General features: G+C 34.2%; 2 protein-coding genes across 4 annotated transcripts in view; one reads left to right on the forward strand and one right to left on the reverse strand.

The window, feature by feature from the left end:
- ADAD1 (adenosine deaminase domain containing 1) overlaps positions 1-27,687 on the reverse strand; it is a 107,995-nt gene that overhangs the window by 17,928 nt on the left and 62,380 nt on the right. The gene's annotated exons all lie outside the window — the stretch shown is intronic.
- On the forward strand, positions 5,652-10,568 carry IL2 (interleukin 2; the record flags this gene model as incomplete). Its single annotated transcript, XM_082726760.1, has 4 exons — positions 5,652-5,801; positions 5,893-5,943; positions 8,512-8,658; positions 10,456-10,568. 4 exons carry the CDS (start codon positions 5,652-5,654, stop codon positions 10,564-10,566), a joined length of 459 nt encoding a protein of 152 aa, XP_082582886.1. The 3' UTR covers positions 10,567-10,568.

A 27,687-nucleotide genomic window follows, 5' to 3' on the forward strand; every position in this document is an offset into this window, starting at 1 on the left:
GAATGTTAGTTTTTTTACGAACTTCCTGAATAAGTATAAAAAGCCTTAAAATGTTCATAGTCTTTGACCCAGTAATTCCACTTCTAGGATTTTATCCTAAGAGGATGACTAGAAATGTACACAAATATTTATGTGCAAAAGTTTTCAGTGAATTACAGCACTGTTCATATGGTGAATAACTGGAATTAATGTAAACTCTGATAAAAGAATACAGTCATACAACATAATTTTATGTAAGTATTAAACATAATGTTTTAAATGAATATATGATATGTGAGATATTTATAACACATTAAAAGAAAAATAAGCATGAAAAACTATAACACAGAAAAAAAGACTAGGTGGACTTATAACAGTACATAATATCAATAGTTACCTCTATAAAGTAAGATTACAGTTGATTTTCACTTTTTTTTAGCTTTTTGTAGTTCCCCAATTTTCTATAATGTATATATTTATTATTATGCATTATTTTTAAATTAGATAATAATATTATATTTTTAAACAAAAAATCAGGCTATAGCTTTAAAAATTATTATTAGTGTTAAAAACAAGACAACAGACCCAAAATGAACTCACTTATGCTAAGCCCCACATCACTAAACCAAGACTTAATTACAGTTTCTCTTCTCCTAGGAATGAAATCTTAAACCAGTCAATCAGGAATCGCCTGCTCATCACTAGATAATCCACCTGACAGACCCATGCCATCCTCTAAAAGAAAGTATACTGCCTTGTAATAACCAACTTCTTTTTTTTCTTTTTTTGCTTGGTATAAGTTGCTCATCCTTGCTCCCTCTGGCTATAAAAGTCTTTCATTTTGTACAACTCCTCAGAGCTCCCTTCTATCTGCTAGATGGGATGCTACCCAATTCAAATGGATTTTTGTTCAAACTCTTAAATTTTTAAATACACCTCATTTTATCTTTTAACATGAATGATGGAACAATGGATTGTTGATGATACATCCAAAGAAGCTACTGTAGAAGAGGGAAGAACAAATGGTTAACAGAGAACTTAGAAACAAAGTTAGACAGGGAAAGTATTTAAAGGAAGATAATTTTATCTTCAGAAGATTTTAATGAAAGCACTTATCTTAGCAGAGGAGACAGCTAATATTTACCTGTAAGTTGCAAGCTTAATCCTTAATGTACAAAGAAAATAAAGTTGTTAGTGAAATACATATAACCAGAAAACGTTCTTTACCTATTCTGCCATAAGAGGAGACAAATGGATGTGAAAGTGCTTTACAGACTTGAAATGTCTTGGAAATCTATTGCTGTCATTGTCAGCTTATCCCATTCTACTTCTGCTAACTGCTGTGTATCTTGACTTGGATCTTATATTTACACAAAAAGTAAAGTTCCTAGGGTTTGGAAGATCCTCCCATTCTCATTACATTTAGGCAGTGAAGTGTGTCTAGGTTGCCAAACGCAGACAACTGCCTAGTGTGTGATATCTCATGTCAGCTTTAGAATACTGTACTCCTAAAAGTACAATGCAACTTAAATCCACAGTAGATGCAATTATTTTCTTACTTCACATACAGGAGAAGTGTTAGGAAACATCAAGTTCTCTACTGCTTTTAAAAGACCCCAGAAAGAGATGAAGGAGAGAGAGAGAGAGAGAGAGAGAGAGAGAGAGAGAGAACGAACCTAGCTTCTGTAGCTGTGTGAATTAAGCCGCTCTAACTTCTTAGAAACCCTAAAACTGCTCAGGCAAGGTATTGGTTAGGCGAAGGTGGATGATGCCTTGCCTGACTCATCAGCTATCATTGATAGAGTGAAATGAGATGGAATAGCAGGCACAAACTAATTCAGCCTTCTCTATAGAGCCTAATGCATCACTATTTTATACCGGAAATACACATGATCATTAGGGGTCAGGAAGTCTTGGGGTTTTGCTCTAACTTCACCACTACCTTAAGAATGTGTCATTGGGCAAGTTATTTAACCTGTACAAATGTTAAATTTCTTATCAGTAAAATGTGACTCAATGAGATAATGAATTTGAAAACACTTTGTAAAACTAAAAGTACTAAGGAAACAATTCTTCCATCCCAAAAGATTATGAACATTAAAATTGCCCACATGGAAGAAAAGCACACATGAATGAGACATAACTGTGACCCACAGATAGATTTACAGTATTATCACATCATAGAGGGCCAGAGGTCTGATAAAGACTAAGACTGGGCACCAGCCTATGCCTGAAGAAATTCAGGTTTTTACGGGAAGCACAGAGCTCTCAGCTGAATATTCTCTGGATGGTATGGAGATTATTCCTCAATATCCTAATTTCAAAGGGAGACAACTGTGTCTTGAAAAGCCAAGAGGCCTGTAGACACTAATACAGGCATGAAACATCAGTCTAAATTAAAGTTTTATAAAGCAATGAGAAAGGGTCAGGAAGAAAACATTCTTGCAGGAAGTGGAGTCCTTGAAAGTCAGCTTTGATGAATGGACAATGTGTGCAACTGACTGACCAATCTCTTTGGTAGGCAGCTTCAGAGACTAGGGCTTTTCTTTTAAAAGAACTTGGGCTACTCTTGAGTCTAAGAGGCTGAGTCACAATGTTTAGCAATGAAAATAGCTTCTTATTGAATAGAATTTTATTTTCAAAGGGGAAGTAGGGGATGTGACAACTGCAGTAGCCTGCAGTCTCTTACTGATTTTATCACCACTACAGCCAGAGAAGCCAGCTGATATGTCAAACATGTTAAAAAGTGAAAGTATGCCACAGTGTATGGTAGTTTTATCCCCAAGCATTTATAGAAAGAAATTAGCAGTCCAGCTACATAATGGAGCCTGCTATATAATAGGGATAAGCCCGGGGCTTAAGAACTCAGTCTTCTACAGGGTCCCATCAATGTAGCCATATACTGACCCATTCTCTAATGGAAATAGCTGGAGAACTAGAAATATCAAGACTATGAGAACATCAAAGGCCTCATTGGAAAAGCCCCCACACAGAAAAATGTGTGGGCCTGAATTCTTCCATTCTGGAAGGGTCTGAGCCGATGATGCTGGGATGAAATACTGAAGTCTTCAGAGAAGCAAAACAAGTACAACAAAGTTGATCCACAGATCATTAAATAGCCTTTCACTTAGAACTAATGCTTAGTTTGATTTGAAAGGTACAGAGAAAGATTTTGCACTTTTTAGTAATAAAAAGAAAAGATCGTGGTCATTTGTTCCTAACTTGTCTCTAATCTTTTCTGAGAGATCACTATCTCTAATCTGTCTTTTCCTTCATTTTTTTTTTCCATCTAAGGAACTATTTAATGCTTGTTTTTAAATTTTACAAAGATATTTTATATTCTTCAGAATGTTACCTGATGCATAAATAGTACTAAACCAAACCATTTTTCCTTTTTTTTGTAGTACAAATGCTCCTTTGAATGGTTAACCTTTCCTGCCTACCACTCTCCTCATCCTAAATTTACATATCTACAGTTTAACCATGTTGTCAAAATCCAGTTTGAAGTCAGATTCTTCAAAATTCTTTATATCCACTTCTCCTGAAGCAGTAATTTTTATGTTTTACTGAGATTACACTTGTCTATATACACATCTTTCATAATGCACATCAGTTTCATTAAGAAAGAATACAATGGTGGACTTTGCAGTCAGAATATTCTGGTTTCGAATCCTTGTTCTGCCACTTTCTGGCAATAAAGGATTCATGACATACGACAAATTAGTTAACGTATCTGAGATTCAGTTTTCTAATCTGCAAAATGGGAATCATTACAAGTTCATTATAAGGTTTAAACTAGACTGTGTGTGTTCACATTGTTCTTTTCTCTCGCTTTCTGTATACCCAAGGTGCTAGAGAAATGTCTTTTTAAAGACTAGACACAAAGTATAAGGTAGTAAAATTGGAGGAGTTACAAGCAATCTCGAGGGTTTCCTCAATTCTCTCCAATTTAAATTACAAGTATATACCCATACCATTATTATACTGAAGCTGTTAGTGCATTATACTGAGGACACATTAACACATGTCCTAAGTATTATCCTACCCACTCTATTGATATTCTAATATCAGAATATTGATCTGATCTTATTTAAGAATTATTATTTTACACTCATAGTATCCCAGATGCTGTAGTGGATAAACCTAAGTCTATTAAAGAGGTAAAAACTTAGCAAGTTGAAACTTATGAACTGGTTTACACAGCGTACATATAAAGTCTATTATAAAACTAGCATCTGTACTATTGGCTGCAAAGCCTTTTCTCAATATGTGTCATGAGTTGTTTGTAGTACTTTATTCATTTTTTCATAAAAGGTGCTCTAAAAATTATAATGGATACCCTTTTTAAGTAACTTCTATCCATTCAATTCTGACCTCTGTATAATAAGAATCATCTTGGAATAAATGAGCCCAAATATGCCTGCTCTGAGGCCTGCTCTTACTCCACAAGTCACATGCACACACAAACACCCCCACCACATGACCTGCCTCAGCCTCCTGGTCTATTTACTACCATGCCTTTCTCAGCCGCAGCCACAATACTTAGGCCAGTATTGGTACACCTCAAGCTAGCCACATCATATTCTCTTTCTCCTTTAGTATGTACAAATAGTGTCCAGAAATTTCAGTTAGTAAGATACCTACAAACAAACTTGGTGATCCCTATTGTTTTTATTTTATGCCTTATATTTAAAGAAATATAAACAATCTGTTTAAGAGAGAGAGAGAAGTGAAATGGATATAAAGTGGGAAAAATATTTAATAGCTTGGCTGATCCCTGAGACCAAGAGGAAGTAAAACCACCCTGGTTGTTGTGACATTTTAACTCACCTTACATTCCCTTGATGCCCAGCAAAAATAATAAAGCAGCAAAAATACATTTGTCCAAACCCTCCTCCCCAAAACTAGCATTTGTACCCTTTCATGCAAGCCCTTCTCTGGGTATTTGTTAAACATCATGCCCATTAAAAAAATGTACAAAAGCTATTAAGAGATTAAAATAGATATAAGAAATATTCAAATTAAAATAGCATAAAACAGTACCTCAAGCTCAATGAGCATTCATGCATTCTAGCCTTAATTTTTCTAGCTGATTGTGTAAGAAGTAATCTATCATGTATGCATTAGCTCAGTCATTGTGTAGATCAAAAGGTAAAACCATCCTAAACAGGAAACCAGTATTCTTCCTGTTTAATCAACAAATCTAAAAATTTATTCTTTTCAACTATTTACTCTTGTCCACCACACCATAGTGCTCCACGTGTTCACCATAGTTTTATGACAAAGAGAAAATTTTCATGAGCCACTTTTGCATCCCCACCCCCTTAAAGAAAGAGGGAGGAAAAATTGTTTCATACAGAAGGCGTTAGTTGTATGAATTACAACAGCCACCTAAGTGTGGGCTCATGTAACCAACAGGGATTTTACCTACATCCATTCAGTCAGTTTATGGGGGTTTAAAGAAATTCCAAAGAGTCATCAGAAGAGGAAAAATAAAGGTAATGCTTTTTGCCACACAGGTAGAATCTTTGAAAATATGTGTAATATGTAAAACATTTTGACACCCCCATAAATATTTTTCCAGAATTAAGAGTATAAATTGCTTCTCTTGTTCAAGTGCTTCCTATCAGCCTCTGTAATCACTACTCACAGTAACCTCAACTCCTGCCACAATGTACAAAATGCAACTCTTGTCTTGCATCGTACTGACTCTCGCACTCTTCGCAAACAGTGCACCTACTACTTCAAGCTCTACGAAGGAAGCACAGCAACAGCTGGAGCAATTGCTGCTGGACTTACAGTTGCTCTTGAATGGAGTTAAAGTAAGTATATTCCCTTTCTTACCAAAATTATTATATATAATTTTTTGAACTGGAGTTCATTTTTTAATGAAAATATATTATGCTTTCTCAGAATTATGAGAGCCCCAGGATGCTCACCTTTAAATTCTACATGCCCAAGAAGGTAAGTACAACTTTCTACATTCAATTTATGTCTTAATAAAATTCAAAGTTGTATGAAAATTTGTAACTGATTAGATTAATAGCACTTCATCTGAAAAGCATCAGCAACTTCAATATTTTTAAAAAAATTTGGTAAGGAAGCTTCTGTAAAATAGCTTTGCATATATATTTTTCTGTATGTATTTGCGTGTGTTTTGGAAAAGGAAGTGGGAAGAGATAAGAATAATATTCCCAGTTTATTGATGGGACAATTTTAAAAGATTATATCGACTTATTTTTATTTAAAAATTTAAAACTTGAGAGATATTTGATTATATCATTTTACCATGCAAATTATCAAAGTTGATTTCCTATTTTTAAAAATCCTTCATCGTTTTAGGAAAAATTCCTAAGGGCCTACCTTTGAGAGGCAGCATAGTAATGACCAATAGCATGGTCCCTAGGACCAGATTATCTGAACTGGAATCCCAGCTATGTCTTAGCGTTTGTGACCTTGAGGAAGTTGCCTACTCTGACTCAGTTTCTTATCTACTTATATGAATGATAGTTATTTATAGTTCATATAGTTTTGTGAGGATTAACAGGTAAATGCAAAGTACTCAAAATCGTGTCTGATATAGGATAAATACCATATAAACATTAGGTATTAGTAAAAACAAAATTCTCCCTCAGAATATAAAGTAAAAATTTGGACTTACACATCTTTTATGCCAATAGACCTAGAGACTTATGATGCTATATGACTTGTTTTCCAAGATTTGTTCATTTGGATATTCAGATAAACATAAATCATCTAAGCTCCTACGGCTATACTAGAAATATAAAGTTTCTTAGTAGTTGTGCCAGTCAACAGAGAATGCATATAACTTTGTGCTGAAAAGAGTTTGTCCCAGGGTGAATCAAGCCCAGAAAAAAAAAAAAAAAATGGAATTTAAAGGTCATGGATGTAATCTCATTGACCTCTTATTAACTGAAATTATTCTTCAAACTACTTTTTCAAAAGATGAAAATAACTTGAGATGCTTCTTTAACTTAAGAGCCACATAACTCTTAACTCTAGCTTCATAAAGACACTGGACTGTTTTCTAAGGAAAACAGCTCCAAAAAGTTAAGCCCTGAATTTGTAGTAACAAGTTAAAAGGCCAGTGGATAGAAATGTCATAAAATTTGTGTGGTATAGTCCTAAATCACACTTTAAAGATTTCTAGAAAGATAACGTAAGATTACGTGCATAATTTAGAGGGTGGTGAAATTCTTTGAAATCTAACAGTTTCTAAATCACATATCAAAATCTATTTGAAACCCAAAGTAATGTGATAAGCTCCACTCATTTGCTCATTTTACCACCACTTTATTTTGCAAAAAAATTTCAGGAAGTTATAAAAACATTTAATTCAAAGGATGCTATGTTAGAGCTATAAAGAAAAAGAACTAAAATTTAATCTTGGCTCCACCTAATCATGTGACTTTGGGAAAACACTTCTGAGATTTATTTTCCTTCTTTGTAAAATGGAGATAACAGCACTGCATTGCTATCTCAAGAGGTGGCTGTGAGACTTAAATGGGCTTGTTTGGGAGTAGACAATTTAAAATTATAATGTGCTATGATGAGAGCTGTAAATTGTATAAAACTGATAAATCACAGGCAAGTACCCCTGAAATAATATATTATATATTTATAATAAATAAAATTACAATGTACCAGAAAAATATGAAATACTATCATTATAACAGATCACATGGGTGAGGAAGTATATAGGTTTAAGTCAGGAGGGCCACCAAAAATTCCTTCAAATATTCTACTCTTTAATTTGGTTGGGACACATAATTTTTTAATGCATCTTAATATACTTATAGAAAAGTAAAAAATTAGGACACTTATATGACTTGCTATATTGAGACTCATTACTTTATGGTAAAAAAAAAAAAATAAAATAAAATTCCCTAATCTATAAAATGCTGGGATTGTGACAGTATCTAAGAGCTCCTCTGTCCTTAACATTCTATAATTCTCAACTCTTAGATTAAATGTTAGAATTATAAAATGTGATCCTATACTTCCATGCTATGACTGCTCTGATTCTAATAATTTCTACACAGAGGGGAAAAGAATTCTACCTATATCTGTGATTTGCATTTGGGTACAGAAGTGCTGACTTTGGGCAAAGCCAAATTAAGTTGAAATTATTGACTTATTTAACATTCATTCATTCAGTCATTTTAGAGAGAGGAAGCAAGCATGAGCAGGGGGAAGGGCAGAGGGAGAGGCAGCCTCCTTAGTAAGCAAGGAGCCCAACATGGGATTCGATCCCAGACCCCTGGGATCATGACCTGATCTGAAGGCAGCCACTTAACTAAGCCACCCAGGCCCCTCTCATTATGTAACATTTAATGCTAAACATGGGTAGATGAATTCCAGTTTTTCCAGTCTTATGAGCTACATTGGTCCATATTTAAAGTAATGCTGACAATAGGAAGAATAATAAAAAACTATTCTCACTAGAGACTAATTTCTGGTTCTGACCTTTAGGGCAAACTGACCTGACAACTATTTTTATTATTATTCAAGGCCACAGAATTGACTCATCTTCAATGTCTAGCAGAAGAACTCAAACTTTTGGAGGAAGTGCTATATTTAGCTCAAAGCAAAAACTTTCACTTGACAGACATCAAGGAACTAATGAGCAATATCAATGTAACACTTCTGAAACTAAAGGTAAGGCATTACTTTATTTGCTCTCCTGAAAACAAAATAAATGAAAGATCATTTTAAAGTGATATAACATTTTTATAATTTGTGAAGTTCTCATGCATTTTAAGACCAATGTGAACATGTATCATTTTTATGTTAGATGATACACTATGGAACAGGGGAGTATAATTTAGAGGGTTTCTGCCTACCATCCACCTAGAGATAAGCCCATAACCCAGCACTCTGTCACCTCTTTGTCACATTAATACAAAACTGGGAATGGGAAAAGACAACTGAATTTCGCAGAAAGCGGATAGATTTTGTTACATATTTTCTAATTCTTTCAGATCGTTTTCCAGAATAGCCAATCTAATTACCTGAAAGGATTTTAAAATGCAGTTTTCCTATTATTTGGTGGAAGGATTAAGAGATTTACCTAAAAAAAAAAAAAAATGAAAACTAAAATCGCCAGTGGGCTAGACAATTAACTCCTTATTTAGAGATAATACTTTTAAGAACTTAAGTATTTTTAAATGCACAGGAAATACTAAATATACAAGAGACTCGGGTGATGTGAAGAGATTCATGACTCTCTTTTCTCATCCCATCTGACGAAGTACAAATTTCATGAGTTAATAGGCCTCCAAAATAGCATAATTTTAATTACAGTAGAGCCAAGTTTCTAAAATTATGTAATTCCAGTTGTTTCCAAATAGGTCATTGTATTAGTAGACTGTTTCTTTTAATCTACTTAAAAAATACATTGAAATCAATGTCATCTAAACATTGGTAGATAAAAACAATGTCAAAGGTCTGTTACAAAATTTTTGACCATCAGAAAACTCATTAATTCTTGATGTAAAATTAAGATAAAACTATGTGCAAGTCAGAAAATGTCAGCTATTTTAAAATTTTAATTAAAATTTAAAAAAATTTAAAGCTAATTTAAAAAATTTACACCTTCCCAAGAGGTTGTAATATTCAAATAATTATATGTAACAGGGTATATAACACTGCAACGGTTTATTTAAAGAAAATACTTATCTTACTAGGTTTATATTTCCATGGTAGGAAATTACCTCAGTTTGAAAAAGTGCTCTCTTTTATCTTGTTATATTTCATAATATTTTGTCAGCTACAGGCAGAGTTGAAATAGCTCCTACCAGCAGAGGACGTTAATTTCTAAAAAAGTCAGTCCAGAGAACAAAATTTCTAATGTTTAGACTTTTAAAATTTGGGAAACTTACCTGCATTAATACTAACGTGGAGTGGGAATGGGTATGAGAATTTATGAAAATGTTCTTCACATAAGTTTTTTCCAAACAAAAGCTTATCTTAACTTACTCTGGGCTGGTTCTATTTTGCTATGGGGAACTATGAGGAGATTCACTAAAGTTAGTAAGAGGTTTAAGGTCTGAAAAAGAAGTATAATATGTAAATGACTGTATACATGTAACCTATAAATAGATATATGCCCAGGGGAAGAGAGGTTTAATAATTTTATTTTGAATGCAGCATTTAATGAAATAGAACTGTTTTTACTTAAAATGTTTACCTATATACAATCCAGGAAAAAAAATTCTTGTATTCACTGAGATGGGCAGAATTGACAAATGAGGAAAATCTTAGTGTATATGTTACTATCACTTGTTATCAACATATAATTTTTTGGCATACCATTTCAATCATTTCAAGGGAATGTGATTAATGTATTAAACATACTTGAAAATAAAGGGCATCAGTCATAAATTACTCAACTTGGAATAAGTATATATGGGAAACTACCTTGAACTAAAAAAATTAAAAATTTTTCTTTTATAGGGATCTGAAACAAGTTTCAAATGTGAATATGATGACGAGACAGTAACCATTACAGAATTTCTGAACAAATGGATTACTTTTTGTCAAAGCATCTTCTCAACACTGACTTGATAATTAAGCACCTCCTATTTAAATGTACCAGACTTTCTATTTATTTAAATATTTAAAATCTATATTTATTTTTTGATGTATGGTTTGCTACCTTTTGTAATTATTATTCTTATACTTCATATGGTAAATATGGATCTTTTAAGATTCTTTTTGTAAGCCCTAGGGGCTCTAAAAACTCACTTATTTAACCCAAAGTATTTATTTTTTTATATGGAATTGTTAAATATGAATGTAGATCAGTTAATAAAATTATTTAATAAAGTTGATGAATAAAAATAAGCCCAGCCATTTATTGTTCTAGGAATAGCAGAGAGTAAAACATTTCTGAACTCATGTGAACTCATAAGATAGTTAAGATGCTTCCAAAACCCACTCTTCCCCTGGAGAGGTATGTGGAATAGGGAAATGGGCTTCTCAAAGTTCTTGCTTTCTCCTTTCATAAGCGGATCGGATCCTTAGTTCTAGTTTGAGCAAATCTCATCAAATCACACTACTTTCCTTCTTCAGGTTATGCCTTAAACAAAATGTCAAACTTGAAACACTTCATATAATTGGTGTGCCTCTCTATCCATTCTCCAGCATCTTACTTGTATAACATATACCAAAGTTCTCCCCTGCCCTCTGGCTTTCCAATGGCTCCCACTACTGGGGAGCTCTGGTAGGATGTCTGGGGGACAGAAAAGATGACAGAAAATCACATGACTCAACATGTGAAGTAGTCTCTGGATGGCTTTACCTCCCAACCAAAAAACCCAGTTTCTCTCAAGACTTTTTCCTTCTAGGTTCTGCTAAATTTTCTTTCCACTCCTCCCTTCAGCCCTAGGGACTTCAACCAATACTAGCTCCAAGGAACTGCATTATCCCTTGCAGCTTCCCTGTACCATGATTATAGTTTGGTAAATTGTCTCTTTATTAGATCCTCCGTGATGTGTTCTGAGTATGCCATCTCTTTTCTGGCTCAAACATATTAATCATGCCAGAAATAACCACAAGAAATAGACCACCAAAATCAGATTTTGCCAGTTATAGAAGGCTGAGAATTTTAAACATCTATTGACAGAGCCAACCTCATTTTCTTTAATAGCATCCTTTTTGAAGAAAAATCACTCTTCTGCTTAAAAACCTTCCAGTAACTTACAAATTAAGGGAAATTTTCCTCAGAACTCTCCTCTACCACCTGTCATTACCTCTAGGCCTAAAATCAAAGTTAAGATCTCAACATCACTGAGGTTGAGAGAATAAAATGTATTTTATTATACTGAAGCTGTTAGTGCTTTATACTGAGGACAACAAGGTGAAAACTAAGGTGTAGGCTGATTTAATTTAGGGCAGTGAAACTCCCTGGGATTCAGAATTTAAAGAGAACTTGCAAATGACATTAATAATTGGTCGAATCAATTCTTGCACTCCACAGAGGCCTTTTAAATGATATTTAAATGCCAGAGTTTCCCTGTAGAATAAAGAGTTCCAAAGTAACTTGCATTCCCACTGACGATATTAAGAGGATTCCCCTTTCTCTACATCCTCTCCAACGCTTGTTTCCTGTCCTGATAATTTTGGCCATTCTAACTGGTGTAAGGTGGTATCTCAATGAGGTTTTGATTTGAATTTCCTTGACGGCTAATGATGACGAACATTTTTTCATATGTCTGTTAACTATTGTGTGTCTTCTTTGGAGAAGTGTCTGTTCATGTCTTCTGCTTGTTTTTGATGTGATTATCTGCTTTTTGGGTGTTGAGTTTGAGGATTTTTTTACTTCAACAGACAAACAGTTAAAGAAGATGTGGCCTATATATACAATGGAATATCATGCCTCCAGCAGAAAGGATGAATACCCAACTTTGTATCAACATGGATGGGACCAGAAGATTATGCTAAGTGAAATAAGTCAAGCAGAGAAAGTCAATTATCATATGGGTTCACTCACTTGTGGAGCATAAGAAATCACATGGAGGACATTAGGAGAAGGAAAGGAAAAGTGAACTGGGGTAAATCAAATGGGGAGATGAAGCATGAGAGACTATGGACTCTGAGAAAAGAACTGAGGGTTTGGAAGGGAGCGGGTGAGAGGATGGTAAGTCTGGGGTGGGTATCAAAGAGAGCACAAACTGCACAGAGAACTGGGTGTGGTGCATAAACAATGAATCTTGGAACACTAAAAAAAAAACCACACAAAATTAAGATATTAAAGAAAAAGAAAAAATAAAGCTACCTTTATGTATTAAAAAATGGGATCTTAAAGAAAAAGATATAGAGATATATATAAATAGAGATAAATTTCATGACAGGATTTCAATCCATAAGAAGATATAACAACCAAATTTGATCCATTTAATAATTCCATAGCTTCAAAATGCATATAACAAGACATCTGCTTTCCAGCTTTGAGTAACTGGTACCAGATTAGTCTCTTATAACCATAAAAGTTGAGCAGTGAAAAACAGGCAGTATAGAAATAAGACACAAGAAAATGGACAGAAATAAGGTGAGTCCTAGGGCAAAGCCACCTCACTGAGTTAAAGCAAGAGAGAGTTTCAATGTTACTGAAACAAGTGAAATTTGTGGTGCAGCACTGTGGAGAAAAGAGAGTGGTATAGTAAGGAGCTACAGAAATATGTATAAAAGACTGTCATTTTTTCTTTTCTATTTTCGGCTGAATACTAAGCTGTGGTTATTTAGAGGTGAGATTCCACGAGGCTAATCAAAGAACTACTAATAGGGAAGGCATGTATCCTTATAAATTGTGATCTAAACAACCACAAAAGCTTGTCTAAGATTAGAAGATGCTCCAATTCTTTTTTTTTTTTTTAATGTTCAGTTAGCCAACATATAGTACATCATTAATTTTTGATGTAGATGCTCAAATTCTAACAAGGCAGAGTAGAGAAACCTTACTGAACACCCATGAAATTTGGTAGAAATCCTAAAAAGACCAGGCCTTAGATTTTGGACCAATCTAGCCTTGTTTTAAGGACCACTCTAGACATGCCCTAACAAAGCTGGAAAGCAAGTCTTGAAAGATTCAAGAATATCCACAAGTAAATTAATTCTATTCCAGAACAAAATTCAACATTGCCTAAAATAAAGACAACATGATGGATGGAGCTACGTGAAATAAATCAGTCACAAAAAACAAATACCATATGATTTTACTCATATATGGAATTTAAGAAAGAAAACAGATGAACATAGGGCAGGAAAAAAAAAGAAGGCAAACCATGAAACAGACTACAAAGACAAAAAACTGAGGGTTGCTAAAGGGAGGTGGGGGATGGGATATTAAGGAGGGTGTTTATTGTGATGAGCAATGAGTGTTACATGTAAGTGATGCATTATGAAATTTTACTCCTGAAACTAATATTATACTTTATGTTAACTAATATTTAAATAAAAACTTGAAACAAAAATAACAAAACCCAATCCAGCATAAATAAAAAATGAATAGGCATGCGAAAAAAACATGAAAATGTTACCTATGATGGGCAGAAAAAAAAAACTCAACAGAAGCAGAAAAGCAAATGACAGAGATGATGGAATTCACTATTATAAATAAGTCCAAGATTTAAAGGACAAGTTGAACACAATGAGGAAACAGAGAATCTGAGAGAAATGTAAACTGTAAAAACAAAACAATTTAAAAAGCAAAAAAAAAAAAAAAAAAAGAACCAAAATGCTAGAACATAAATTTTACAATTGAAAAATACATGAAATGAAAAATTCACTAGCTGGGCTTAAAAAGACACCAAAGATCAATGAACTTAAATATACTCTAAAGTAAATTCCAGAGAAACAATGACATTAAAACACAAAACAAAAAAAGGCTGAATAAAAAGTAAATGAGGGGGGTGCCTGGGTGGCTCAGGCGGTTGAGTATCTGTCTGCCTTTGGCTCAGGTCATGATCCCATGGTCATTGGGATCCCTGCTCAGTGGGGACTGGAGCCTGCCTCTCCCTCTCCTCCCTGCTCATGCTCTCTGTTGCTATAGCTGCCTCTCTCTCAAATACATAAAATCTTAAAAAAAAAAAAAGTAAACAGAAACTCAATTACTTTTGAATATCAAATGATTTAATGTGTACATAATAGGAATACCAGAAGAGGAGGAAAGGGAGACAAGTTAAAAAATAGTAAAAAATAATGGGAAATGATTCTGCAGTTGAAAACTTTCCCATGAAGGAAACCTCAGGACTAAAGAGCATTTCTGTCTTATTATTCCAAATATTAAAGGAATAAATACAAACAATCTGAAAGTAGAAAAAGAAAGGAAGGGCACCTGGGTGGCTCAGCGGATTAAGCCTCTGCCTTCAGCGGCTCAGATCATGATCTCAGGTTCCTGGGATCGAGCCCTGCATTGGGCTCTCTGTTCAGCAGGGAGCCTGCTTCCCCCTCTCTCTCTGCCTGCCTCTCTGCCAAATAAATAAATAAAATCTTGAAAAAAAAAAAAAAAGAAAAAGAAAGGAGACTTCAAAAATCATTCTATAAAGCTAGCATAACCCTGCCACCAAACTAACATTACTAGAAAGATCAAGTATAGGCCAATATCTATGATAAACACAAATTCAAAAAACTTTAATAAAATATTGATAAAATCAATGTTCTATATATAAGGTAACATGTGTGACCAAATTAGGAATATAAGACTGGCTTGATGTTAAAAAACAAAATGCAACTCACTGCATACAGAAAAAATAAACTTATATAGACTACATGTATCAATTCAATTATGTATAAATATCATTTAAGAGAACTGAAATAAAAATAGTGTCCAGAAAAGTAAGACTAGAAGAGAAGTTCCTTCATCTGAGTATCTTTGTCACAACAACCACAGCTAGTATGTTAATGATAAAATACAGAATACTAAATTTGAGATTAAGTTTGAGACTTAGAATATATACTGCCATTTCTATTCAGTAGCATAGTGGATGTTCTAACAAATTTAACAAGAAAGAAGTAAATTATTATAAAGACATAAAATTATAACTTTTCACAAATATGTGTATAAATAGAATATCCAAAAGAATCTACGACTATAAAATATTAGAATGGGTGAACATAGTAACTAGTAGTTAATATACAAAAATTAAATTGTATTCTATATGCCATCCTCAGACAGATAAGGAAAATTTAACAACAATACCATTTGTAATAGCACAAAAATATTAAAAAATTAGGAACAGATGTGCTGAAATATATATATATCTCCTCCTTAAAAACATTACTAAAAGAAAGTAAGACCTAATAAAGCCTATACTACATTCATGAATTATAAAACATAGTATTCAATTATCTATAGTGTTAATGCAATCCCATTCAAACTTTCAAATTTTAAATGTGTGTATGTGGTGAAAGCGACATAAAACCAAGAAAGTGAGACTTAATATTTATATGGAAATACAAGGAATCTAAAATAGCCAAGTCAAATATACATTCTTGTCAAGTGCACATGGAATATTCTCCAGAACAGATCACCTATTAGGCCACAAAACAGAGGTCTCAACAAATTAAAAAAGATCAAAGTCATACAATGAATCTTTTTGGACCACAATATTGTGAAATGAGAAATCGACCACAAAAAAAAAAAAAAAAATCTGAAAACAGCACAAATACATAGAGGTTAAATAACATGCTACTAAACAGTGAATGGGTTGACCAAACAAACAAAAAAAAATTAAATAAGAAATTTAAAAAATACAGTAGACAAATGAAAATGAAAACACAATGGTTCAAAACCTTTGGAATGCAGCAAAAGAGGTTCTAAGAGGGAAGTTTATAGTAATACAGGCCTACCTAAGGAAGAAAAATCTCAAACAACTTAACTACACATATAAAGGAGCAAGAAAAGGAGAAACAAACAAAACTCAAAACCAGAAGGAAGCAATAAAAATTAGAGCAGAAATAAGTGAAATAGGAACTAAAAATACAACAGAACAGATCCATGAAACTAGGAGCTGGTTTCTTTGAAAAGATAACAAAATTGATAAACCTTTAACCAGACTCATCAAGAACAAAAAGACAGGACTCAAACGAAATCAGATATGAAAGTGGAGAAATAAGGATCAACACTACAGAAATGCAAAGGATTAAGAGAATATATGAAAAACTATATGCCAACATATTAGGACAGTGGAGAAGAAATGGATAAATTCCTAAAACATATAATCTCCCAAAACTGAAGCAGGAAGAAACAGAAAATTTTATCAGACCAACTACCAGCAAGGAAACTGAATCAGTAATTTAAAAACTTCCAACAAACAAAAGTCCAGGACCAGATGGTTTCACAGGCAGATTCTACCAAACATTTAAAGAAGAGTTAATACTCATTCTCCACTATTCCAAAACATGGAAGAGAAAGCTTTCAAATTCATTCTTTGAGGCAAGCATTACCCTGATAACAAAACTAGATAAAGACACTATGAAAAAAGAGAACTATAGGCCAATATCTCAGATGAACATAGATGCAAAAATTCTCAACAAAATTTTAGCAAACTGAATCCAACAATACATTAAAAAATCTTTCACCACAATCAAGTGGGATTTATTCCTATGATGCAAGGGGTGATTCAATATTTATAAATCAGTCAACATAATACATATCAATAAAAGAATAGAAAATAATCATTTCAATAGATGCAGATAAAGCATTTGACAAAGTACAACATCCATTCATGATAAAAACCCTCAGTAACTGTAGGTTTGGAGGAAACATGCTTCAACATAACAAAGACCATTATAGTCAATGGTGACAAGCTAATAGTTTAGCCCCTAAGATCAGGAATAAGACAAGGATGTCCATTCCCACTTTAATTCAACACAGTACTGGAAGTCCTAGCCACAGCAATCAGATAAGTAAAAGAATTAACAGGCATTCAAATTGGTAAGAAAGAAGTAAAACTTCCACTACCTGCAGATGACATGATACTATATATAAAAGACCCCCAGAGACTGCTTGAGACTCCTTCCCCCTTTCTTCTCCCATTCCTTCTGCTCCTCCCCTCCAACTGTCTCACTCTAAAAATTAAAAAAAATCTTAAAAAAAAAGAATTCAGAAAAGTCACAAGACACAAAATCAATATACAGAAACGCATTGCATTTATATACACTAATAGTGAAGTAGCAGAAAGAGGAATTAAGAAAACTATCCTATTTACATTCACACCAAAAATATCCAAATGCCTAGGAATAAACTTAACCAAGGAGGTGAAAGACCTGTACTCTTGAAAATTATAAACCCTAATGAAAGAAACTAGAGATGACACAAACAAATGGAAAGATATTCCATGCTTGTGGGTTAGGACGACAAATATTAAATGTGTTACTATTCAAAGCAGTCTACAGATTTAAAGCAATCCCTATCAAAATAGCAAGAGCATTTTTCATAGAATGAGGACAATTATTGTAAAATTAGTATGGAACCTCAAAAGACCATGAGCCACCAAAGTAATCCAAAAAAGAACAAAACTAGAGGTATCACAATCCCAGGAGTGAAGATATACTAAAAATATGAAGCAATCAAATAGTGCATCAGATAAATAGAATGGAGCCCAGAAATAAACCATGATTATATGGCTCAATTAATCCTCAACAAAGGAGGCAACAATATAGAATGGGAAAAAGACAGTATCTTCAGCAATTGGTGTTGGGAAAACCAGACAACAGGCAGAAGAATGAAACTACCACATTATAATACTATACACAAAAATAATAATACTCAAAATGGATTAAGGACCTAAATGTGAGACATGAAACTACAATGGTCCTAGAAGAGAGCACAAGCAGTAATTTCTCTGGTATTAGCCATAGCAATATTTTCTAGATAATTCTGAGACAATGGAGACAAAAGCAAAAATAAACAATTGGGACATCAAAATAAAAAGCTCTGCACAGCAAAGATGATAAAATTAAAAGACAACCTACTGAACAGGAGAAGATATTTTCAAATGACATATCCCATAAAGTATTAGTTTCCAAAATACAAAAAGAACTTCTACAACTCAACACTCAAAAAAGTAGTAATGCATTTAAAAATGGACAGAAGATATGAATAGATATTTGTCCAAAGACATATAGATGGTCAACAGACACATGAACAAATGCTCAACATCATTCATCATCAGGGAATTGCAAATCAAAACTGCAATGAGGTATCACCTAACACCTGTCAGAATAACTAAAATCAAAACACAAGAAACAAGTGTTGGCAAGGATGTGAAGAAAAAGATGCACTGTCAGTGGGAATGCAAACTGGTGCAGCCACCGTGGAGAACAGTATGGAGGTTCCCCCCAAAATTAAAAACAGAATTATCACATAATCCACTGATTCCACTACTGTATATTCACCCAAAGAATACACTAATTCAAAAGGATATATGCACCTCTATGTTTACTGTAGTATTGTTCACAAAAGCCAAAGTATGGTAGCAGCCCAGTATCCAGAGATAGTTGAATGGCTAAGGTAATGGTGTGTGTAATTATAGACACACACAGACATACACACACATTCGCTAGAATATTATTCAGCCATAAAAAGGAGTAAAATCTTGCCATTTCCAAAAATATGAAAGAATCTAGAGAGTAAAATGCCAAGCTATGTCAAAGAGAAAGGCCATATGATTGCACTCATATGTGACATTTAAGAAAGCAAATAAACAAAGAAAAAAAGACACAAACTAAAAAACAGACACAACTATAGAGAACAAACTGATGGTTCCCAAAGGGGAAGTGGGAAAGAGTATGGGTGAAATAGATGAAGGGGATTAAGAGTACACTTACCTTGAAGAACACTGAGAAATGTACAGAACTACTGAATCACTATACTATACACCTGAATCTAATGTAACACTGTATGTTAAGTATACTGGAATTAAAATTGTTAGGGGCACATTGGTGGCTCAGTGGGTTAAAGCCTCTGCTTTTGGCTCCAGTCATGGTCCTAGGGTCCTGGGATCGAGCCCCCATCAGGCTTTCTGCTCAGCAGGGAGTCTGCTTCCCTCTCTGCCTACTTGTGATCTCTGTCAAATAAATAAAATCTTAAAAAAAAAACTTTTTAAAGAACTGAAGTTACTTAATTTTCTTTCTTACAAAAAATTACCCTGACTTTGTAGTTAAAATTTATAAAAATAAAATGTAAATACATAAATTAGTAAAATAAAATAGCTAAGATCTTCCTAGAGAAAAACAAAGTTGGAAGGTTCATATTGCAAAATATCAAGACATTAAAAAGCTACTCAGTAAATAAGAGTGTGGAACTGATTGATAGAGCAGTGGAGGAAAAAAGGACCAATGTATATAAAGTTATACTAGATGTGCAACTATAATTCAGTGAGGAAAAAATAGTCTTCAGAAATACTGCCAGATCAATTGAATGTTTCTTTTTAAATTACAATAGCTCAAAGATGGAAATAAGCCGAATGCCCATCATCAGATGGATAAACAAAAAATGCAGTGTATCTACACAACGAAATACTATTCAGCCTTAAAAAGGAAATTCTGATACATGTTATAGCATAAGCAAACCTTGAAAACATTATGCTTTGTGAAATAAGACAAAAACACAAAAGGACAAATACTGTATGATTCCACTTATATGAGGTACCTAGAATTAGCAAACTCAAGAGAGACAAAAAATAGACTACTACTCACCTGAGGGTTGGGGGAAAGAAGAAGTAGTAGCTATTGTTTTGTGAGTACAAAACTTCTATTTGTGATGATGAGGATTTAGAAAGTTCCAGAAATGGGTAATGGTGATGGTTGCCCAACACTGTGAATGTATTTAGTACCATTAAATTGTACAGAACTAAATTGTATTGGCTACAACAGTAAATTTTTTCGTATATTTTTGTTAACAATAAAAAATGCATGTATGTTCATTACAGATTTATTTACAACAGGCAAAACTGGAAACAACCCAAATGTCCTTGAATGGTAAAGGGATAAAAGAAATTGTGATAATATACTAAATGGAATACTATTCATCTATAAAAAAGAACAAACTGTTGATATACTCAAGAACTTGGATTAATCTCAAGGTCATCATCGTGAGTGAAAAAAGCCAATTTCCAAATAGTATATATATGATTCCATTTATACAACATTCTCAGAGAGAAAACATTATATATAGAGATTGCTAGAGGTTGGTGAGAAGACTTGATGATAAAGCCTAAGGGAGCTCCTTGTAGCGATGGAACATATTTATTTTGTGGTGGTAATTTTATCCATATATACATATGAAAATATTTCATATAACCATACACATGAAAAAGGAAGTATAAATGATAATTGATGAAATCTAAGTTCTGTGGTCTACTTAATAGTATTGTGCCTATGTCAATTTCCTGGTTTTGATAATTCTCTATAATTAACTAACTAAATGCACCATTAAGGGAAGGTGGGTAATGGGTACACATGATCTCTCTGTACTACTTATTCAACTAACTTATGAGCCTATAATTATTTCAAAATAAGAGTTTTTAAAATTCTGAAAGGAAAAATAATTCCTTTATTTAAAAAAGAACACATGAAACTTTGTGTCACATACTATAATAATTAAAAAAGTTCTTGGCTTCTAAAAATGCAAGTTATGTTTATAAGTACACAGTTCTACAGGTGTGGTAATTAAAATTCTAGCAATAAATGATTAAACAAGATAATTGTTTATATAAAAGAACATATAGCTAAGGAAGCCAGAAATGCTCCAAATTTCTGTAATAGTAAATTTTACTGTTTCTAGATATGAAGGATAGCTATATCTTTCATTTTTGGGAAAAAAATTTTTAAAAATTGATTGCAGTTTTCAAATAAATATTAACTAATTACTATAGGAAAGTCATCGTCCAAGAAGCAATAAGTAAAAAAAAAATGAATAAATTTACAATTTAGTAATAAAAATGTAAAAATAAATGTAGTAATATAGGGGCAGAATAAGATATATAAGTTCAGAGATAAGATATTTAAAACTGAACGGTTCAGATAAATTTCATGGAAAAGTTTTATTTATATTTATATAACTTTATAAGCTATAGCTAAAATGGAAGAATTTTGATTAAAATGGACTAGAGAGTTTCCAGTTCAAGATGGAACATAGATCCTCAACTGACTTCCTCTTACAGGCACATTGAACCTACAGATTGTAGAATAATTTTCTCTGAAGAAAACTGTCAGAACAGCTCCCTCACATTGGGCAAGTAGGAGGGAAGCAATATCAAAGCAAGGTAGGGAAAAGCAGAGACACAACCTCACCATAAATCTCATCCCAGCACAGTTAACCAGAATTGGGAGAGAATTCAAAATGTACAGCTTCTCCCTGAGGAAAAAAGAGTCTGTACCCCACATCAGGCACCCCAACTTTTAAAACCAGCATCTGAAGGACAAGCTCCCCAAATATCTGGCTTTGAATACCAACAGGACTCTTGCCCAGGAAACCTGTGAGGGCAGTGGCCAACTGAAGAATAGTTTTCAAAGGGCTCATGCACAGACCCAGGTGCTCCAGGGCCCAGCACAGAAGCAACCTTTCACAAAGACGACTCCTTAATTTTAAAGCACCAGTCTGAGGGTCAGGGGCTTTCTGGAATACTCTGCAGGGACAGAGGCTAGCAGGTGCCATGTTCTTGCTCTCCACCTGCCTTGCTAAAGTCAGTGAGTATCATCTTTTTTTCTTTCTTTTTTGCAGCAGGTGTGTCATCTTTGGCCTTTCTGCCTCACTCCAACCAAAACGTCTTTGTGTTCTCCCTCTGCCACACTCCAGAGTGGCAGTATCTCCTGGAATGGAGCTTCCACACATCTGGTATCCTTACGTTTACATCTGGTGACAGTGTTTGTGGTTGCCACCCCATGCTCATCTGGTGCTTGTGGCTGGTTGTGGGAGGCAGGGGGAGCTTGGGGAACTTGGGAACCTGGGTTCTCAGGGACTGTAACAGTCAAAGAAACAGAGAAACAGTTCTTCGGAGGTTACCACTCCAAGAGCACTGCACTGATAGCAGACTAAAATACAAATAAAATACCCCCAGGCTTTCTGTGGAAGAGGCCTACTTACTAGTCCTGGAGTTTCAACCTTAGTAACAGGCTTCAGGTTTGGTATGTCTAGAGGCTACAGAGGTCATTTCAGGGAGCATAAATTGAAGAACACTGTCATTGCACTCTATCCCTACCTTGCTACAGCTCACTAGTATCTCCCAGAAAGGAGCTTATACACTTATTTGGAACCCCAAATTTTATGACTGCTGCCCAGAAGATACCCCCAGATTACCTGTCTCTGGGGCCAGCAAGACTTATGCTTGTAGTCACACATGACTATATATATTTATACATATATTTGAAGCTATTGCCTGAGGGGCTGGCTTACAATGAGATCTGAGATCCTCCATTGAGACACTGAAAGGTTTTAGTACACCCTCAACTACTGGGAGCTATTAAAAATAAAACAGAATTTCAGTAACGTACTGAAATAAAGCATACTTTGTTTGTGTGTGTGTGTGTATATATATATATATATATTATATATATATATAAAAGTTTCCAGTAGTTGATGGTGTGCCACTAACTGGAATCTAAACAACAACTCAAAAACAAACTAAAAAAATAAAACAAACAACCTTTAAAGAAATAGACTGCTTGGACAATCACAAAAGCTAGACAGTAAGAGCTAAGCCAAGGTTGAATGATAAGTTTCATCCCTTACCCGAAGCCACTCCTACAATACTGTTTTATTTAATACACAGAAACCAACCAGAGATTCAAAAAAAATGAAGAAACAAAGGAGTATATTTCAAATAAAGAACAAAATGAAACCTCAAAAAGTCCTTAATGAAATGGAGATGTTATTTACCTGGTAAAGTACAAAACAATGGATATAAAAATGCTTACTGAGCTCAAGAATGAAAAAACAAAGTAAAAGTTTTAAACAAAGGGACAGAAATATGTAAGTACCAAAAAGAAGCCAGAGAACTGAAGACTACAATAAGTGAACTAAAAGATACAATAGAGGGACTCAATAGCAAACTAGGTAAGGCAGAAGAAACAATGGGTGAATCTAAACACAGGGCAGTAGAACCCACCCAATCAGAGCAGCAAAAAGAAAAAATAATGAAACAAATTATATCAGTTTAAGACTTGTGGGACAATCTCAAGCGGGCCAATATCTGCACTGCAGAAGTTCCAGAAGGAGAAAGAAAGGATAAGAAAAGTTATATGAAGAATAATGGCTGTGAACTTCTCCAACCTGAGGAAAGAAACAGACATCCAGACCAAAAAGTCCAAAGAGTTCCAGCTCAGGTGAACCAAGAGAGACCACACCAAGACACATTATAATTAAAATGTCAAAACTTCCAGTCCCATCCATATGAGATTATGCTGAGTGAAAGAAGTCAAGCAGACAAAGTCAATTATCATACGGTTTCACTTATTTACATGTGGAACATAAGGACTCACAAGGAGGACATTAGGAGAAAGAAAGGAAAAGTGAAACGGGGGAAATTGGAGGAGGAGACAACATGAGAGGCTATGGACTCTGAGAAACGAATTGAGTGTCTTAGAGGGAAGTGTTTTAGAAGGGGGATGGGTGAACCTGGTGGTGGGAAGGAAGGCACATATTGCATGGAGCACTGGGTGTTATATGCAAACAATGAGTCTTGGACACTACATCAAAAATTATTGATGTATTGTATGGTGACTAACAACACAATAAAAAAAACAAATCTGAGGGGTTTGAAGTGGCGGGGGGGTGGGGGTTGGGGTACCAGGTGGTAGGTATTATAGAGGGCACGGATTACATGGAGCACCGGGTGCGATGAAAAAATAATGAATACTGTTATGTCGAAAATAAATAAAAAATAAATTTTAAAAAAAAGTAGCAAGAGAAAAACAAATTGTTATGTATAAGGAAATCCCCAAAAGAGTATCAGCAGATTTTTCAGCAGAAAGTTTTGCAGGCTAGAAGAGAATGGGATGATATAGTAAAAGAGTTGAGAGAAAAAAAACTTGCTAACCAAAAATACTCTTCAAATTGTTCTTCAGAATTGAAGGAGATATAGTCTTCCAGATAAGCAAAAGCTAAAGGATAAAGAAGTTCATACCACCGAACACCCTACAAGAAAGTTTAAAGGGATTTGTTTAATGTATATTAAAGGTAGTAGATCAATTTTAAGGATAAGATGAAGATTAAAAGACAAAAGTGGGAAAAATAACTACAATAATTAGTTAAAGAATAAAAAGACGTAAGCTGTGACATCAAAAACATATAATGTGGGTTGGTGGAGTAAAAATGTAGAGCTTCAGAATGCTTTCAACTTAGGTTGTTATCAATTTAAAATAGACTGTTATAAATATAAGTTGTCATATATAAGATGGATTGGAGATACTGTTCTCACAGAGTTGAGGGAAGAGTATTAGACAATACAGCAGGAAAGACAGACTATATTTTTAAAAACCAGAATTATTCTAATTGGCTAAAAAAACAGGGTATTATTAAAGAAGTGGGAAGTAGTAAATTAACTGAAGAATAACTGTGGTAGAATAAAAAAAAAAAATCAAGGATTTCCAACATGATAAAGAACACTGAAGGCAATGCCACCACCATATTTTTTAATTATCAAATATAGTAAAGTTTGACAGTCTCAGAGCCATAACATTCAAAGTCTAATTTGCAAATGATGTAAGACTGTACTTTTAGGTATTTTTCAATTAAAGAAATAATTTTAAAAAGTGGATAGAATAAAATTACTAAAATTTTGGAAAAGCGTCCACAGATGTAGCTTAACTATATTAAGTCGTATGTCCAAACAATTTACATATTAGAATGCTTCTTCTCTAACAGTGAATTTTCTCTATATTACAGTCAAAGTGCAAGGTAAAACTCTGACAAGCATACTAATAGATGTAGAACAATTAAAACTATAACTCCCAGGAAATAATTCATTTTTAAGTTTTAAATGGTAATACCAACCTTCCAGGATCAGTATACCCTTTTCCTCCACGATTATGTAACAAATAAAAATTTTAGCTTCTATGAAAACAGAAAACAATCCAGACTTCAAATACTCATAAAGAAAGACAATTCGGGCTCAGCAGAATTTTTAACAGAAAGGTGTATGTTATTTCTAAACACAAATGTTGTTTTGGTCATCAGGATGTTCCTTCGGTACTACTAAGACAAACAAAATCAGTTATTTTTGGCATCTATTATGACATAAGAAGTGACAGCTTAAACTATTTTAAATCAACTTAATTTATAGGATGGTAACAGGATCAAAAGTTTGCTAAAGAGGAAATTCTCATGTTTCCTGTTTACCTAACAATATTCTTTTTCCTTTCTCACATCAATGAATGATTATCTTTATCTAGGACCATCAATTTCAGCTCATTCTAAAGAAAATAAACTTGCATTTGCATGTAATAGTGATTCTTAATTAACTGTCATTATAAAGCTTAACATTCATATCTAGTCCCCATCAATATTTTCAAAGTATTTGTACATATTTAATACATATATTTTACTCAAATTACTTTTCATAAGGTTCATCTAAGGCTTCCTTAAAGTAATGTTCAGTTGTGTCACTTAACCTTATGCGCAAAATGAAACAGAATTATCTAAAAGTACCACCCAGGGGCATCTGGGTGGCTCAGTGGGTTAAAGCCTCTGCCTTCGGCTCAGGTCATGATCCCAGGGTCCTGGGATTGAGCCCCACATCGGGCTCTCTGCTAAGCAAGGAGCCTGCTTCCTCCTCTCTCTGCCTGCCTCTCTGCCTACCTGTGATCTCTATCTGTCAAATAAATAAATCTTTAAAAATAAATAAATAAATAAAAGTACCACCCAACCAAGAGCTTCCTTTTTTTTTCTTAAAGGGTTTATTTATTTACCTGACAGAAAGAGAACACAAGTAGGTAGAGTGGTAGGCCGAGGAAGAGGAAGAAGCAGAATCCCCACTGAGCAGAGAGCCCAATGTGGGGCTCCCTTCCAAGACCCTGGGATAATGACCTGAACCAAAGGCACACACTTAACTGACAGCGCCACCGGGGTACCCCCCCCACCAAGAAATTGTTTCGATTGTTTCTAACACAGATATAAACAAATGTCTGTTCTATTCCCTAGAGGTAGTGGCTTTTTTTTTTTTTAAGATTTTATTTATTTATTTATTTGAAAGAGAAAAGAAAGCACAAGCAGGTGGAGCAGCAAGCAGAGGGAGAGAAAGAGAAACAGGCTCCCCTCTGACCAAAGAGCCTGACGTGAGTCTCACTCCTAGGACCCCGAGATAATGACCTGGGTAGAAGGCAGATGTATAACCTACTGAGCCACCCAGCTGTTCCAGAGAGCCTTAAGACATGATCAACACCACATTTTTTATTAAGAAGTTTAGGAAGCTGTGATCATCAGGACAATATGGTACAGGCACAAAAACAGACACACAGATCAATGGAACAAAATAAAGAACCCAGAAATGGACCCTCAACTCTATGGTCAATTAATCTTTGACAAAGCAAGAAAAAATATCCAAAGGGAAGAAAAGACAATTTCTTCAACAAATGGTTTTTGGAAAACTGGAAAGAAACATGCAAAAGAATGAAACTAGACCACTTTCTTAAAATCATACACAAAATATATTCAAAATAGATGAAAACCCTAAATGTGGGACAGGAATCCATCAAAATCCTATAGAAGAACACAGTCAGCAACCTCTTTGACTTCAGCCTCAGCACCTTTCTACTGACAGTCTCCACAGGCGAGGGAAACAAAAGTAAAAATGAACTATTGGGATTTCATCGAGATAAAAAGTTTCTGCACAGCAAAGGAAACAATCAACAAAACTAAAAGGCAACCTATGGAATGGGAGAAGATATTTGCAAATGACATATCAAATCAAGGGCTAGTATCCAAAATCTAAAGGGAACTCACCAAATTCAATACCCCAAAACAAAAAAAAAAAAACATCCAGTCAAGAAATGGGCAGAAGACATTCACAGACATTTCTCCAAAGAAGACATACACATGAAAAAATGCTCAAGACCACTCATCATCAGGGAACCTGAAATCAAAACCACAATGAGATACCACCTCACACTGGTCAGAATGGCTAAAATGTAAAACTCAAAAAGCAACGGATGTTAGTGAGGATACAGAGAAAGGGGAACCCTCTT

Source organism: Mustela nivalis, assembly GCF_964662115.1.
Source record: "Mustela nivalis genome assembly, chromosome: 4".
Lineage (NCBI taxonomy): Eukaryota > Metazoa > Chordata > Mammalia > Carnivora > Mustelidae > Mustela > Mustela nivalis.